The sequence below is a fragment of the Danio aesculapii genome, chromosome 7 (genome assembly GCF_903798145.1).
Source record: "Danio aesculapii chromosome 7, fDanAes4.1, whole genome shotgun sequence".
NCBI lineage: Eukaryota > Metazoa > Chordata > Actinopteri > Cypriniformes > Danionidae > Danio > Danio aesculapii.
This window is the reverse complement of record NC_079441.1, coordinates 53,115,289-53,130,258: the sequence shown is the minus strand read 5'-3', so window position 1 is coordinate 53,130,258 and position 14,970 is coordinate 53,115,289. Positions and strand designations below refer to the sequence as shown.

At 38.6% G+C, this 14,970-nt stretch overlaps 1 protein-coding gene across 2 annotated transcripts in view; it reads right to left on the bottom strand.

Moving 5' to 3' along the window:
• cbfa2t3 (CBFA2/RUNX1 partner transcriptional co-repressor 3) overlaps positions 1-6,810 on the bottom strand; it is an 86,741-nt gene extending 79,931 nt beyond the window's left edge. Inside the window, exon 1 of one of the 2 annotated variants that reach the window (XM_056462161.1) lies at positions 6,352-6,810. In XM_056462161.1, the coding sequence (XP_056318136.1) occupies positions 6,352-6,547 (196 nt within the window). In that variant the 5' untranslated portion in view covers positions 6,548-6,810. The remainder of the gene's footprint in view (positions 1-6,351) is intronic. The other variant, XM_056462160.1, reaches the window with a different exon arrangement.
• Positions 6,811-14,970: the final 8,160 nt, after the last annotated feature.

The following is a 14,970-nucleotide window of genomic DNA, read 5'->3' as shown; positions in this document are numbered from 1 at the left end:
AGAGCTGTGTTACACACTGCATGGAAGGGCATTTTCAAAAACCCATAATATGGGCTCTTTAATGTTGGTTTTGCTGGATTCATTGCTTTCAATGCAACGATACCAGCATTGAAACCAGCAAGACCAATAATGAGACCATCAAGACTAACATTAAGACCAGCAAGATCTGCATTGAGACCAGCACTGAAACCAGAAAGACCAGCATTGAAACTAGAAAGACCAGTATTAAAACCAGAAAGACCGGTATTGAAACCAGCAAGACCAGCATTGAGACCAGCAAGACCTTGCTGATTTCAATGCTGGTCTCAATACTGGTCTTGCTGGTTTTATTGCTAGACTCAATGCTGATCTTTCTTCTCTCAGTGCTGGTTTTGCTGGTTTCAATGCTTTCAATGCAATGAGACCAGCATTGAAACCAGCAAGACCAGTATTGAGACCATCAAGACCAGCATTGAAACCAGCAGACCAGTATTGAGACCATCAAGACCAGCATTGAGACCAACAGGATCTGCATTGAGACTAGCATTGAGACCATAAAGATAACCATTAAGACCAGCAAGACCAGCATTGAAACCAGAAAGACCAGCATTGAGACTAGTAAGATCAGCATTGAGACCAGAAAGATTAGCATTGAGACCAGCACTGAAACCAGAAAGACCAGCATTGAAACCAGCAAGACCAGCATTGAGACCAGCAAGACCTTGCTGGTTTCAATGCTGGTCTCAATACTCGTCTTGCTGGTTTCAATGCTAGACTCAATGCTGATCTTGCTTCTCTCAGTGCTGGTTTCAATGCTTTCAATGCAATGAGACCAGTATTGAAACCAGCAAGATCAGTATTGAGACCATCAAGACCAGCATTGAAACCAGCAGTCCAGTATTGAGACCATCAAGACCAGCATTGAGACCAACAGGATCTGCATTGAGACTAGCATTGAAACCAGAAAGACCAGCATTGAGACTAGTAAGATCAGATTTGAGACCTGCACTGAAACCAGCAAGACCAGCATTGAGACTAGTAAGACCAGCATTGAGACCAGCAAGATATGGTGTCAATACTGGTCTTGCAGGTTTCAATGCTGGCCTCAATGCTGATCTTGCTGGTCTCAACGCAGCTTTTGTTGGTTTCAATGCTTTTAATGCAACAAGACCAGCATTGAGACCAGCAAGACCAGCACTGAAATAAAAAAGATCAGCATTGAGACCAGCATTAAAACCAGAAAGACCAACATTGAGACAAGCATTGAAACCAGCAAGACCACCACTGAGATCAGTAAGACCAGCATTGAAATAAAAAAGATCAGCATTGAGAACAGCATTAAAACCAGAAAGACCAACATTGAGACCAGCAAGATCAGCATTTAGACAAGCATTGGAACCAGCAAGATCACCATTGAGATCAGTAAGACCAGCATTAAAACCAGCAAGACTTGTCTTTCTGGTTTAAATGCTGGTCTCAATGCTGATCTTGCTTGTCTCAATGCTGGTTTTGCTGGTTTCAGTGCTTTCAAAGCAATAGAACCAAATTTGAAACCAGTAAGACAAGTAATAATACCATCATGACCAGCATTGAGACCAGTAAGATCTGCATTGAGATCAGAACTGAAACCAGCAAGACCAGCATTGAAATCAGCAATACAATCATTGGAACCGGCAAGACTAGCATTGAGACTAACAAGACCAGTATTGAGACCAGTTTTGAGACCAGCAAGACCAGTATTGAGACCAGCAAGACTAGAATTGATACCAGCAAGACCAGCATTGAGACCAGCATTGACACCAGCAAGACCAGTACTGAGACCAACAAGACCTTGCTTGAGACCAGCATCAAAACAGACCTTACTGTACCAGCATGCTGTTTTTTTAACTGGGCTACTCGCATAATTATTCTAAGGATTGAACCACATGCATCTAAAACATCACTTCCTTGAGCATCTGACCAGCACTGAATTCCAGAATACCAGTGTAACCCATAATTGATTTAATCTTTGTTATGGCTGGAAAAGCATTCAGGACAGCATAATTCATCTGTCCTCGTTTCCCCTGTAAGCACGGTCAGCTCTTAACACACGTACGCCACTGTTAGCAATGCTAAGATGCTACAGCACTGGCCAACATATCATCCAAGCATACATATTCAAATAGCTGTGGATTAGTGCGGCTAAGCTCTCTGCTGCCTGTGATAGGGGAAAACCAGACTTTGTTTTGATAATTTTTCCCTCTTTTTATTTTTTTCTCTTTAAGAATTTTAGAGCTCGATTCGGCTCCCCCACCTTGTTACAGTATACATGTGGTGGGTGGCTGTTTTCATTGCAGGCTGGTGTGTATGCAGTGTGTGTGTGTGATGATAAGGCACAGGGAGAGAAGCCAGCGTTTTGACATCTCTCCACCACAGCGGTTATCATACGCCGCAGCTGTTGCCCAAGTCGCACCACATCTGCCGCTTCACAAGAAGGTTTGCTGCTATCGGCCAACATGAAAAGCCCCTTCATTTCCCAGCTGTTGACTACACCTCCCATCAGCCCCTTCTCATACATGTTCGCACACCTAGATAGGTAGCAGGACATGAGACAAAGCCCTGCTGTTTACAAGCTCCAGGTCCTTTCTTTGTAGCCGAGCAGCGGGCTGGCCTTAGGGACGTTTAGCTCGCTGCCTCAGCCATTTTATCACTGAATTACAGGGAATGTTTATGAGTAAGCCTAATTATACTGCACTTATCAGAGGAACGTGTGCATAGCTCATTATTGCCAAGAGCTGAGCGCTGCTGCGGGTAATATGCAATGCTGTATATTACCTTTTAACACAAGCTAAAACCTTTTTTTTACCTTTAGGCCATAAAGTAAAACTTAAAAGTGGCACTTTAGCTTAATATTGCTTATATTGGTCTCAAGTGGTTTAAGAGTTTAAGAGTCCTCAGATATTGTGAACCCTGCTTGGTGGCAGTTGTATGATTTACCATGCAACCACATGTTTTAGCTGTTTATCTGAAATGGCAGACTGCACAAAGAAGTCGAAAGATATAAGAAAGTGCTCTCCAGAAAGCCGGTCTTTAGTCACCAGCATATGTTTTGAATCTTGTTATCCTGCATCCCTGCTGAAAAATCAAGCTTTGCTGGTATGAGGCATGTTTGCATGCTGGGATCATCATGGGATGCTGCTTGGTGGTTTGTGAAGCATGGTATTCAAGAGTGCTGGTGGACCAGCTACAGCAGTACAATACAATAGACCAGAACTTTAGCAAACCCAGGCTCATTCTGAAAACGTAGTCCTGTGGACCATTCTGGAGACCGCGAAATACGTCCCGGGAGGTATGTATTTTTGCAGTCTTTGTTTTCGAGAATCCACGAGAGGCCGCTGCGTGCACTTTTTCAAATTTCTCTCGCCAGTGCTGTTCTCGCGTAAACCCACCAGAGGCCGCTGTCGACCGAGCGTCTGTCTGACTGACTGGAAGACTGAATGGCTGCCGACCAATCGACTGACCCACCCTCCTCTTTCCCTAAACCCAACCAATTTTATTGATTGACCCGCCCATCTACTTCCCTAAAACTCAACCAACGATTTACAAAAGCTGTCCAGAAAAAGAAAAGCCCTCGTCTGATTTTTACCACGATTTTAGATTTGACCACATTCTCACCCTGTTATTCCCTCGTTTATTTTATTTTTTGGATTCTGTTTTTGTCTTACCTGATTTCTGAACCCGCTCTTCCCTGGACTCGAACCCCATCGTCGTGGTCATCTCCTCACTGCGTCCCAAGTCTGCAGACAGACACGACGAGCTAACTGAACAAACTGGTAGAAGCAGGAAAGCCCACCACACGGGGTAAGCGGTCCCGTTAGCTCGCCATGTACGTCGGTGGACTTGAGACGCAGAGAGGAGTTGACCACGATGACCATGGTTCAAGTCCGGTGAAGAACGGTTCCAGAAAGCAGGTAAAACAAAAACAGAATCCAAAACATAAAAGAAACAAGTAAATAACAGGGTGAGAATGTGGTTAAAATCAGATGAGGGCTTTTCTTTTTCTGGATTGCTTTTGAAAATTGTTGGTTGGGTTTAGGGAAGTGAGTGGGCGGGTCAATCAATAAAATTGGTTGGGTTTAGGAAAGGAGAAGGGTGGGTCAGTTGATTGGTCTGTCAGTCAGTCAGTCAGTCAGTCATCCAGTCAGTCAAACTGTCAGTCAACAGCGGCCTTTGGTGGGTTTATGCGAGAACAGCAGGAGCGAATGGCATTCGTGAGAGGAATTTGAGATCTCAAAACGCGTACACAGCGGCCTCTCGTGGATTCTCAAAAACAAAAACTGCAAAAAAAAAACATACCTCCTAGGACATATTTCATGGTCTCCAGAAATGTGTGTGTGTGTGTATATATAGATCTATATATATATATATATATATATATATATATATATATATATATATATATATATATATATAGATATATATAATCTACTTATAACGAGAATTAGTTGGCATGTAGATGCAATGTAACATAATTCAACAAACCACTTTCAAAATAAAGTGTGACCATAAGCATTGTATATATATATATATATATATATATATATATATATATATATATATATATATATATATATATATATATATATATATATAGGTACATTTTCAGAATGACCCTGGGTTGCAATCTCAGTGTCTGGCAGGAGTATGTTTAGTTTAGCTAAGAATAAACCATTGAATCGGATTAGCCCATTAGCATCTCTCTCAAAAATCTTGCTCAAGGTGTGAATTACGGGGTTTATGGGGGGGATTGATCCCCTAATTAATGCTTGATTTCCCCCTGAAGGACATCAAAACTAGACGTATGGGGGGTTCAGCCCTTTAGTAGTAAGAAATAGCTTTCTTTAATATTAGCTTTAATAAATATTAGTAATTTAAAAATGTATCCAATAAATAGACATTTGATCCCCCATTATGGTTCATACCACTGTGATGCATTCAATCAATGGTAGGAAAAATATCTTTCAGCAGTCTGATACTGGCAGTTCAATAGCACAGATAGACATCTTAAGTATTCACAAAACATGTTTCTTGTAAAATAGGTGTTTATATCTTCATGTAGCCTAAAAAAGAAAAACTAGACACATAATTTGCATAGTTTGACCTACAGTGACCTCTAAAATAGTCTCTGAATATCCCTCAAAACACGGAAAATGTGTACATATTATTAATAAATTAGATGTTATTTAAATACATTCATAAATTTGATTTACTGAAGCATGTATTACCAAACTACTATCGAAAAAGTTGACCACACCGATGGTCAATAAATAATTCACACACTGAAAATAACCCTTATGTAGTTACATAGTTTGGTAACACTTTAGTGATGATATGCCCCTCCAAGTAAAGTCATGATATAATTATACATTAACAGCTCATGAGTTCATGATGGTTAAATTAAGCATAAATTAATTTGGTGATTAATACATGAATAAACAAACAATCATGTACTACCTACAGTATTTACTAATTAAGGTAGCCGTTATTCACACATGAACTCATATTACTCATGTTGTAGTTAAAGTTAGTTCATGATTATCGCGTGCATTAACTCCTCATTAGTCCATAATAAAGTAAGGTAACACTTTATTTTGATGGTCCATTTGAGTATTAGTAGACTGTCTCCTTAATATCTGTTGATACTGCTCCTTTCAACAGACATTTAACTGACTATAAGAAACTTTGCAAGTACATGTCAACTTGCACTAACCCTAACCCTAACCTAACAGTCTATTTATAATCTAACGAGAATTAGTTGACATGTAGATGCAATGTAACATAATACAACAAACCACCTTCAAAATAAAGTGTGACCATAAGTATTGTTTAGTTTACATATTCATACACAATTATTCATGTACTGTTATTGCAAAGTGTTACCCACAAAAGGAAAAGTTGCTATTTTCTAGGTTGATTTGGCTAGAAACTATACTTTCATTCCAGTGTAATAATCAAGGAACTTTGCTGCAGTATCATGGCTGCAACAGGTGCAATGATATTATGCGGCAGGTATCAGTGCTAAATAATATCATTGCGCCTCCTGCAGACATGGTTTGCTAGCAAAGTCTCTTGATTATTACAATAAAATAAGTCAACTCATTTTTGAGCCAGATGCTAACAGTCTAATTCGATTCAATGATTTATGCTAAGCTAAGCTAAAAATGCTCCCAACAGTCTCTGAGATTGGCTAAATGGATTTTAAAAAAAGTAAAACTCAACTTAAACTCTAGGGAAGCTGTAAAGCGAGCCTATTTACTTCCAAAAAATTGCATTTTGTAAGCTTTTGAATATCTAGCACATGGTCCCAGTAAAATGTGTGTTTCTTTCACATACCTGTGGACTGTCTCTTGGACATATAAGGAGGCAGGGCCAGTCGATGCAGGGCTCGTTTATCCAGGGCAACACTACGACTGGTCAGCATGACTGTTGGAACTCTGGTAGCAGTAAGAGCAGCGGAAAGTGCTCTTTTGCTCCCGGACCTGTTAAATCTCTTTGCATGAATCTCTCCAGCCATCTCGTCCCAGTGCATCAGTTCACAAAATTCCACAAATCAATTCCTCATGACTTCCAGAGGCCTGCAGGATATCAAGCTTTGCCTTGTTATAAGTATAAAGTCCAACCTTGAATGCAGTTCTAGCATGTACATTCGCACAACCCAATGAGAAAGCCAGAAGAAAGCTCTTGTAGAACCAAAAAAAGTTTTTAAATGCTAACCACAAACTCTTTTTCTTCTTTCTTTCTGTCCTCTTCTAAGCTTAGGTAGCAGTGCTAGTGTCGTTCTTCAAAATTTATGGGCTTCTGGGCAAACGGTGATATTGTCTGTCACAGCTGGGAACGTGTAGTGAGCGCATGTTCCTCCCACCAGCCGCTCTCTCTCTCTTTATCTCTTTCACTGTCTTTGTAACCGCTCAAAAGGAAAGGGTGGTCTGGGTGGCAGAGAGGTCAGCCTGCCTGTGGGCTGAGACTGTACTCCAGTCGGGCAGTGTGCAAACATATGTCTGACATTAATTGAGTTCTTCTATTAGGGACAAATAGAACTACCCACAGTTCTTTATTCTAAAAATGCTTTGTTTTTTTGTTTTTAGGGTCCTGCTGGTTTCAGATTTTTTTCTTAATTCAGCAATTTTCAAACAAATTCAATTGCAAAAGGATTATAAAGTACAATAGGTAACACTTTACAGTACAATCTCCTTAGTAAATGTTTATGCTTTTAAAATCAATAGTAAAAAAAAAAAACTTATTATAGTTCTGCACTGTAAAAAATGCTGGGTTCCTCACAATTGATTTGTATAGAGGAAATATGAACCTACGTCACACATGACACCACACGGGTTCCCAGTTGCAAAAAAGGCCGGTTGTAATAGCAAAAAAGTCGTGTTGTGCGATAGGATGCCAAATTCGAAAACTTAAATTTTACCATACACCACACTGCCTTTAATGCCAACCGCAGATGTCTTTTGCTCAAAGGGAGCTGAATGGAGTGAGAACCTAATTAAAAATGCTCTACTCTGCAGTTCTCATTTCATATCAGGTTCACGCTGTGCTGAATCATACACATTGTTTGTTTTTGATTGCAGCAATGATTTCAGCAAAACGGTTAACTATGGTTAATTAAACTGTGGACACTGAATGCTTAGAATGAAATGTTAAAGTTGTCTCCTCAAGAAACTCAAGAATTGTGTTGCAGCTCATTTTAAATAAGTAGTTTAGACAAACAGCAAACATTATTTAAATAAACACCATTAAATAAAACAATTAAGACTTTTTTTGATTTTAATGTGTAATTGGCATTAACTAAGAAACTAGAAAATTAAAGTTCGTAGACAAACTTTTTGGTGGCTTGAGAACCTTGTTTAAAACCGTTGGCATAGATAAAAAAGTACATACATGTTAGCACGTTTTTTGTATGGATTGGCATGTTTCTTGCTAGGTGGTTGATGGGGTGTTCTGAGCAGTTACTAAGGTGTTGCTAGGTGGTTGCTAGGGTGTTCAGAGTGGTTGCTAAGGCGTTGTTGGGGTGTTCTGAGTTGTTAAGATGTTGCTAGGCAATTGGTAAAGTGTTCTAAGGGGTTGCCAGGCCGTTGATAAGGGGTGTTTTGACTGGTTATTAAGGCGTTGCTAGGCGATTGCTAATGTCTTCTAAGTGGTTGGTAAGGTGTTGCTAGGGTGTTCAAGGTAGTTGTTAAGGTGTTGCAAAGTCATTGCTATGCAGTTGCTAGGGTGTTCTGAGTAGTTGCTAAGGTGTTGCTAGGGTGTTTTATGTGGGTGCTAGGCAGTTGCTTGGTTGTTCTGAGTGGTTGCTAAGGTGTTCTGAGTGGTTGCTAAGGTGTTACTAGGGTGGTTTCTAGGCGGTTGCTAGGGTGTTCTAGGTGGTTGGTAAGGTGTTGCTAGGTGGTTGCTAGAGTGTTTTGAGTGGTTGCTAGGCTGTTGCTAAGACATTGCTAGGGTGTTCTGAGTGGTTGCTAGGGTGTTCTAGGTGGTTCCTAACATGTTGCTTGGTGGTTGCTAATGTGTTCTGAGTGGTTGCTAAGGTTTTGCTATGTGGTTGCTAAGGTGTTCTAAGTGGTTTTTAGGCAGTTGCTAACATAAATCACCATGGTTATAGTATGAATCAGCATGTTGCTAGTAAGTTTATAGTATGAGTTAGCGTGTTGCTAGTATGTTTATAGTATGAGTTATTGTGTTGCTAGTATGTTTATAGTATGAGTTAGCATGTTGCTAGTATGTTTATAGTATGAATTGGTATGTTGCTAGTATGTTAGCATGTTTCAAGTATGGATTAGTATATTGTTAGCATAAATTTGAATGTTATTGGTATGTATGGCAGTTTTTTACAATGGAAGTCTATGGGACAGTTGCTAGGGTGCCGTAAGTGGTTGCTAGGGTGTGGCTAGTAAGTTTAAAGGTCATCAGTGATTGGCAAATTGGTAGACTGAGTTAAATGAGTGTAGCCTTAAGTCTGTATGACAGTCTGGCGCAAAGTTATGAGGTTACAAAGTTTGGTCCAATGTTAAGTCAACAGGTCTTTTCCGAATTTTCCGAAGTTTTCTGAAAACCAAAAAAAGTCTGATTAGTTGGAAAAGATATAGCAACTTAATTCAGTTTAGTTTTGAGTTAGTTTGGTGGTTGTAATATGAACGGTCTAGGAGGAGATGCGTTCTTAAAATAGTTTAAGAAGAAGAGGGAAGAATAATAGGTCTATTTAGTATAACAGTATGTTGGCTTTCTCAAACCACCATAATGAACATCACCTAAGATTAATAAATGCTTGACTTTACTTAAATTAACTGATGTTAACAAATAGAGCCTTACTGTACATTAGTTAATGAACAAAAGACCTATAAATAGTCACAGAATGTTCAAAATTGTAGGTCATTTTTTTTTAATTAACTACCTATTAAGTATGAATTTGATGTTGTGATGAACAACCCCGAATACAACAATCTAAATACTCTTAAAAATTACTTTAAATAATAAATAATTATTCACTCTATTTTGAAGTGTCCATTATCAAGATATACTTGTTGAATATCGACGAATGTCTAATAAAGCCCTATGCGTGTCCTCAACTAGATAAACGTCTGTGTGTCCTGTCCTCGTGTGAGCAGGTGGTTCCCCAGGCGAAAGTAAACAGTGCTGAGCGGCTGTGATAGTTCACATCCAGGCTTCCTCTGGCAGGAACCAGCTGTGTCTGTGGGCAGCCCGTTCTTCCCGTTCCTACCGGACAGTAGGACTCCTTGTGGTGGTTGTACTTCCTCTTTAACAGCCGCTGGTTCAGACAGGTTCAAGGACGTGAATCTTTGTAGCACTTCCACCTGAAGACGTGTTTCTTAAATTCGAAGGCATGTTGCAACATAAGAGGTTTTTTTTTGGTGTGTGCTCATTTCATCATTGTGCAGAGTTGTTCTTCTGATTACGTTCACAGACTCATGTTTTACCATCCTGATCTTATGAGGAAACATAACTATCTTGCGTTTTGTTAGAGTAGCTAATTTTAGTAAGTTTAGTTTGGTATGTAATTTTAGTAGCCTCCTTTTAAAAATGTACGATTTTTAAAAGGAGGCATGGCACCAAACACCGCCCCTAAACCCAACCGTAATTTTAAGATACTAAAATGTATGAATGTGATTGTACAAAATTCGGTAACACTTTATTTTGATGGTCCATTTGAGTATTAGTAGACTGTCTGTTTCATATCTGTTGATACAGACATTCAACAGACATTTAACTGACTATAAGAAAGCTTGCAAGTACATGTCAACTTACACTAACCCTAACAGTCTACTTATAATCTAATGAAAATTAGTTGCAATGTAACTTAAATTCAACAAACGGACCATCAAAATAAAGTGTGACCCAAAATTCATACAAATTTGCCACTAAATTACAGAAATTTGATAATAAAAACGTACAAATTGGCATGAGATAGCATTGGTTTTACATATTTGTTTTTACTTTGTTATGAAGTGGCATCACAGTGGCGCAGTGGGGAGCACAATTGCCTCACAGCAAGAAGGTCACTGGTTCGAGACTTGGCTGGGTCAGTTGGCATTTCCCTGTGTTCGCGTGGGTTTCCTCTGGGTGCTCTGGTTTCCCCCACAATTCCAAAGACATGTGCTATAGGTGAATTAGGTAGGCTAAATTGTGTGTGTGAATGAGCATATATGGATGTTTCCCAGTGATGGGTTGCAGCTGGAAGAGCATCTGCTGCTTAAAACATATGCTGGATAAGTTGATGGTTCATTCCGCTGTGATTAATAAAGGGATGAAAAGAATATAAACGAATGAATGAATTGTTATGAAGTCATCAGCATAATTGTTTAATGTTTGCTAGATATTTACCCTTTTTGAGGATACTGAGATGACTTTAAGGTATTTTTAAGCAGGTTGCAATGGGTTTGCTAATGTCTTTAGTTTCATGGTCAAAGGGTTAGCTTACCCAAAAACAACATAGGCTCATTCTGAAAACGTAGCCTTATATACATTTCTGGAGATCACAAATTATGCAGCCAGAAGTCTTATGGCTGCATAAATTGAACGCTACGGCGCGGTATGATGCCGTTCCTTTTCTCACTTACCAGCTGACCGCTTACCTTTGTATGGACGGCTTTCCGGCTGTTACCAGTTTGTCCCGTTAGATTGCCATGTACGTCGAGAGACGCAGAGAGGAGTTGACCATGATTACAGAGTTCAAGTCCGGTGAAGAACAATTCCAGAAAGCAATATTATTTTATTTTTAGTCATTTAGGAGACATTTTTGTCCAAAGTGACTTAAAACTGAGGAGGCATTCAGTGATTCAGCGAGGCAATACAAACAAGAAGTGTTCCTAAATAAAATTGCTAATTAAACACACCTGATCAAACTAATTGAGTCCTTCAGGCTTGTTTGAAATCTACAGGTGGAGCTACGGTCACACTGGGCTTTTCCTCCCATAGACTTCCATTCATACGGATGCGAATGCGTCAGACCGGAAACGCAGGGTCATGCGTTAAGTTTCGCAGTTCGCTGCGGTGCAAAGTTCAAGCTTGGTGAACTCTGACCTGCGAAATCGCACTACCTGACTGCGTGAGACCAATCGAGGATCAAAACATGACCTCTCTGGACATAAATTTAAAACATGGAGCAATCGCTTGCTTTTTAAATGTCTAATCATCTTGTTTAATCCCGTCCCTTTTCGCAGCACCGCACGACAGAATTACGCACACACAAAGCCCAGTGTGACCGCAGCTTAAGTGTGTTAGAGCAGGGTTGGAACTAAACTGTGCAGGGCTGCGGCCCTCCAGGAATTGAGTTTGACATCCCTGATCTATGCGCTATAACATGTAAAACGGAATCATGAAAGGAACATTAAAACTCGTGTAAAACTCATGTAAACACCTTAATCAAATTATTTTCTTATTCATTAAATCAAATAATTCGATGTATACTGATACTGATGCATACTGATGTCCATGTAAACGTAGTCATTGACTGAAAAGGTTTTGGAAAGTAAATCATAGCCACTCTGTGATGGTACCACGAGGCAGCATTCACTCACCGACCAGTCTAGAACAATAGAAAAGAGAGACAAACAATCTTGTACGATTCAAATGTAATCATGCAAAGTTTCAAGAACACTTTTGTAGATCAAAAAAAAAGTAAAAATGACTTGATGATGATCTGATGAGGAACCCATAGGTGAGCAAAGTTGTTTTTAGGGATTTTTTTTTACACACAAAAGTGTTCTTGAGTTCATATGATTACAGTTTTACCACTGAAGACACATGGAATGTTTTGACAATGTTTATGGTTCCCTTTCTGGTCTTTGAGCATCTCTGGACCATTGCTTTTTTCTATGGAGGATAAGAGAGCTCTAGGATTTCATCTAAAATATCTTCATTTGTATTCTGAAACAAACATGAGGATTGGAACAACATGAGGGTGAGTAATTAATAACAGATTGATAGTTTTGGGTGAACTAATCCTTTAATATATTATAATATCAATATCTAGTTTATAGTGAAAACTGGTCTGATTGCTTAGTAAAGTACTAAGTACAGCTTTCCTAAATGTGACAATGTTTATAATGGTGACGTTTATTACATAGACTAATTGTTTGGCTTCAGATCCATAATCTTAAGTATTAGCAATAGCAATAAAGCTTGAATTACAGACTACCCCCCCTCCTTTTTTAGTAAGAGATAATGAAGAAAGACAAAATAAGAGATTTGATCAAATTAACATATGCTGTTGCAAATGCTGCGGCCTGCCACAGTAATGCTGGTACTGAGAAATGAGCTTGCGTACAGCTGTGACCCACTGGCCTCCACACACACATACACACATACACACTCACACACATTTTACTCTGAGGACAGAAGTGAAAGGGGATGTGCACACAGATGCACCGGCTGTCACTGCCAAACTCACACAGATGGTGGCCAGCAGAGTGGATATGAGAGTAGTGTGTGTGTGTGTGCACTGTAGTTTGACCATGTGTTACAGGTGGAAATTTTGTAACATAGTTGTAACTATATCTATATTTAACTCTATTTTTATTTCCCCATGACCACACATTTTTTTAGGGACTTTCCTCTTGCTCAATTTTATCTCTGATTTTTTTATTTTTTTTACTTCACGCAACATTACTGCACACGAATGAACCAATAGAGCTTTTTTATATTAATCAGCATTAAATAAAATATAATTTGACCAATGATGAACTTGATAATTTAAATTCATCTAACAGTGCTGGAGTTTTCAAATGTCAAAATAAGAAATGGTTTTAATAAGAGAAATTCAAGCAAGCGCTCATTCAGGAACCCAAAAAGAATATAAGACACATAGTTAAAGAACTCACGACTTGATTGTGTTTTTTTTTTTATAAATTAACTTGTTAAATGAGTTCATTCCCTAACCCCAGTTTGGAAAATCCAGCTGTAATCGAGTGTTCTATTTAATTTCATGTTGAAAAAAATGACATCACCAAACAATGTAATGCAATAGATTACTTTACAAACTACAATTTCCATGAAGTATCTGTTCTATCAGGATGGTCACATAGTCTAGGTGAGCTTTCACTTTAGTAAATGGGCATCTGAAAAAGGTCAAACTGTGTAAACCACTGGTAATTTGTATTTTACTCTTATGTGTGTCATATTATTGACCTGCAAGTAAACACACCTTGTTTACTCTACAGTGGATCTCCCCATGTAACTCTGGCCATTCATAAATGGCATTCATAAGTAGAGATACAAGAATAACATGTTCAAACACATATACAGTTGATGTCAGAATTATTAGCCCCCCCTGAATTATTAGTCCCCCTGCTTATTTTTTTCCCAATTTCTGTTTAACTGAGAGAAGATTTTTTTTTTCAACACATTTCTAAACATTATCGTTTTAATAAATAATTTCTAATAACTGATTTATTTTATCTTTGCCATGATGACAGTACATTATATTTTACTAGAGAATTTTCAAGAAACTTCTGTACAGCTTAAAGTGACATTTAAAGGCTTAACTAGGTTAATTAGGTTAACTAGGCAGGTTAGGGTAATTAGGCAAGTTACTGTATAACGATGGTTTGTTCTGTAGACTATAAAAAAAAAAAAGCTCAAAGGGGCTAATAATTTTGACCTTAAAATGGTTCAGAAAAAATAAAAAAATGCTTTTACTCAAGCCAAAATAAAACAAATAAGACTTTCTCCAGAAGAAAAAATATTATCAGACATACTGTGAAAATTTCCTTGCTTTAAACATAATTTGCTAAATATTTAAAAAAGAAAAAAAAATCAAATGAGGCTAATAATTCTGACTCCAACTATACACATGTAGGAGTTATAAAAAGAACATTAATAAAATCTATCACTAAGGTTTAAGGTAAAAAAATGTTATTGCTAACTAGTCTTGATATTGTATTGATAACAGACTGAGTCCATAAATGCGGCACAGTGGCTCAGTGGTTAACACTGCTGCTTCACAGCACGACGGTTGCTGGTTTGAGTCCCGGCTGGGCCAGTTGTCATTTCTGTGTGAATCCTCCGGGTGCTTTGGTTTCTCCCACAGTCCATATACATGCTATAGGTAAATTGAATAAAGTAAATTGACCGTAGTGTATGGATGTTTCCCAGTACTGGGTTGCAGCTGGAAGGGCATCCGCTGTTTAAAACATTTGCTGGATAAGTTGCTGGTTCATTCTGCTGTGGCAAACCCTGATGAATAAAGAGACTAAGGCGAAGGAAAATGAATGAATGAGTCCATAAACACACCTGCAGCCAATCAGCAGCAAGAGGCTTGTCTAGTATCAAAAATATATATTTATACTTGCCTAGTTATCTAATTAAACCATTATATTGTGCATTTTAAGGTGAATACTGGTATCGAATAGTAGCAAAATGTTATTTACTGTCATTATGGTAAAGCAAAAAGAGATTAATCAACGCAATTTCCATATACCTTCTTATAGTGGG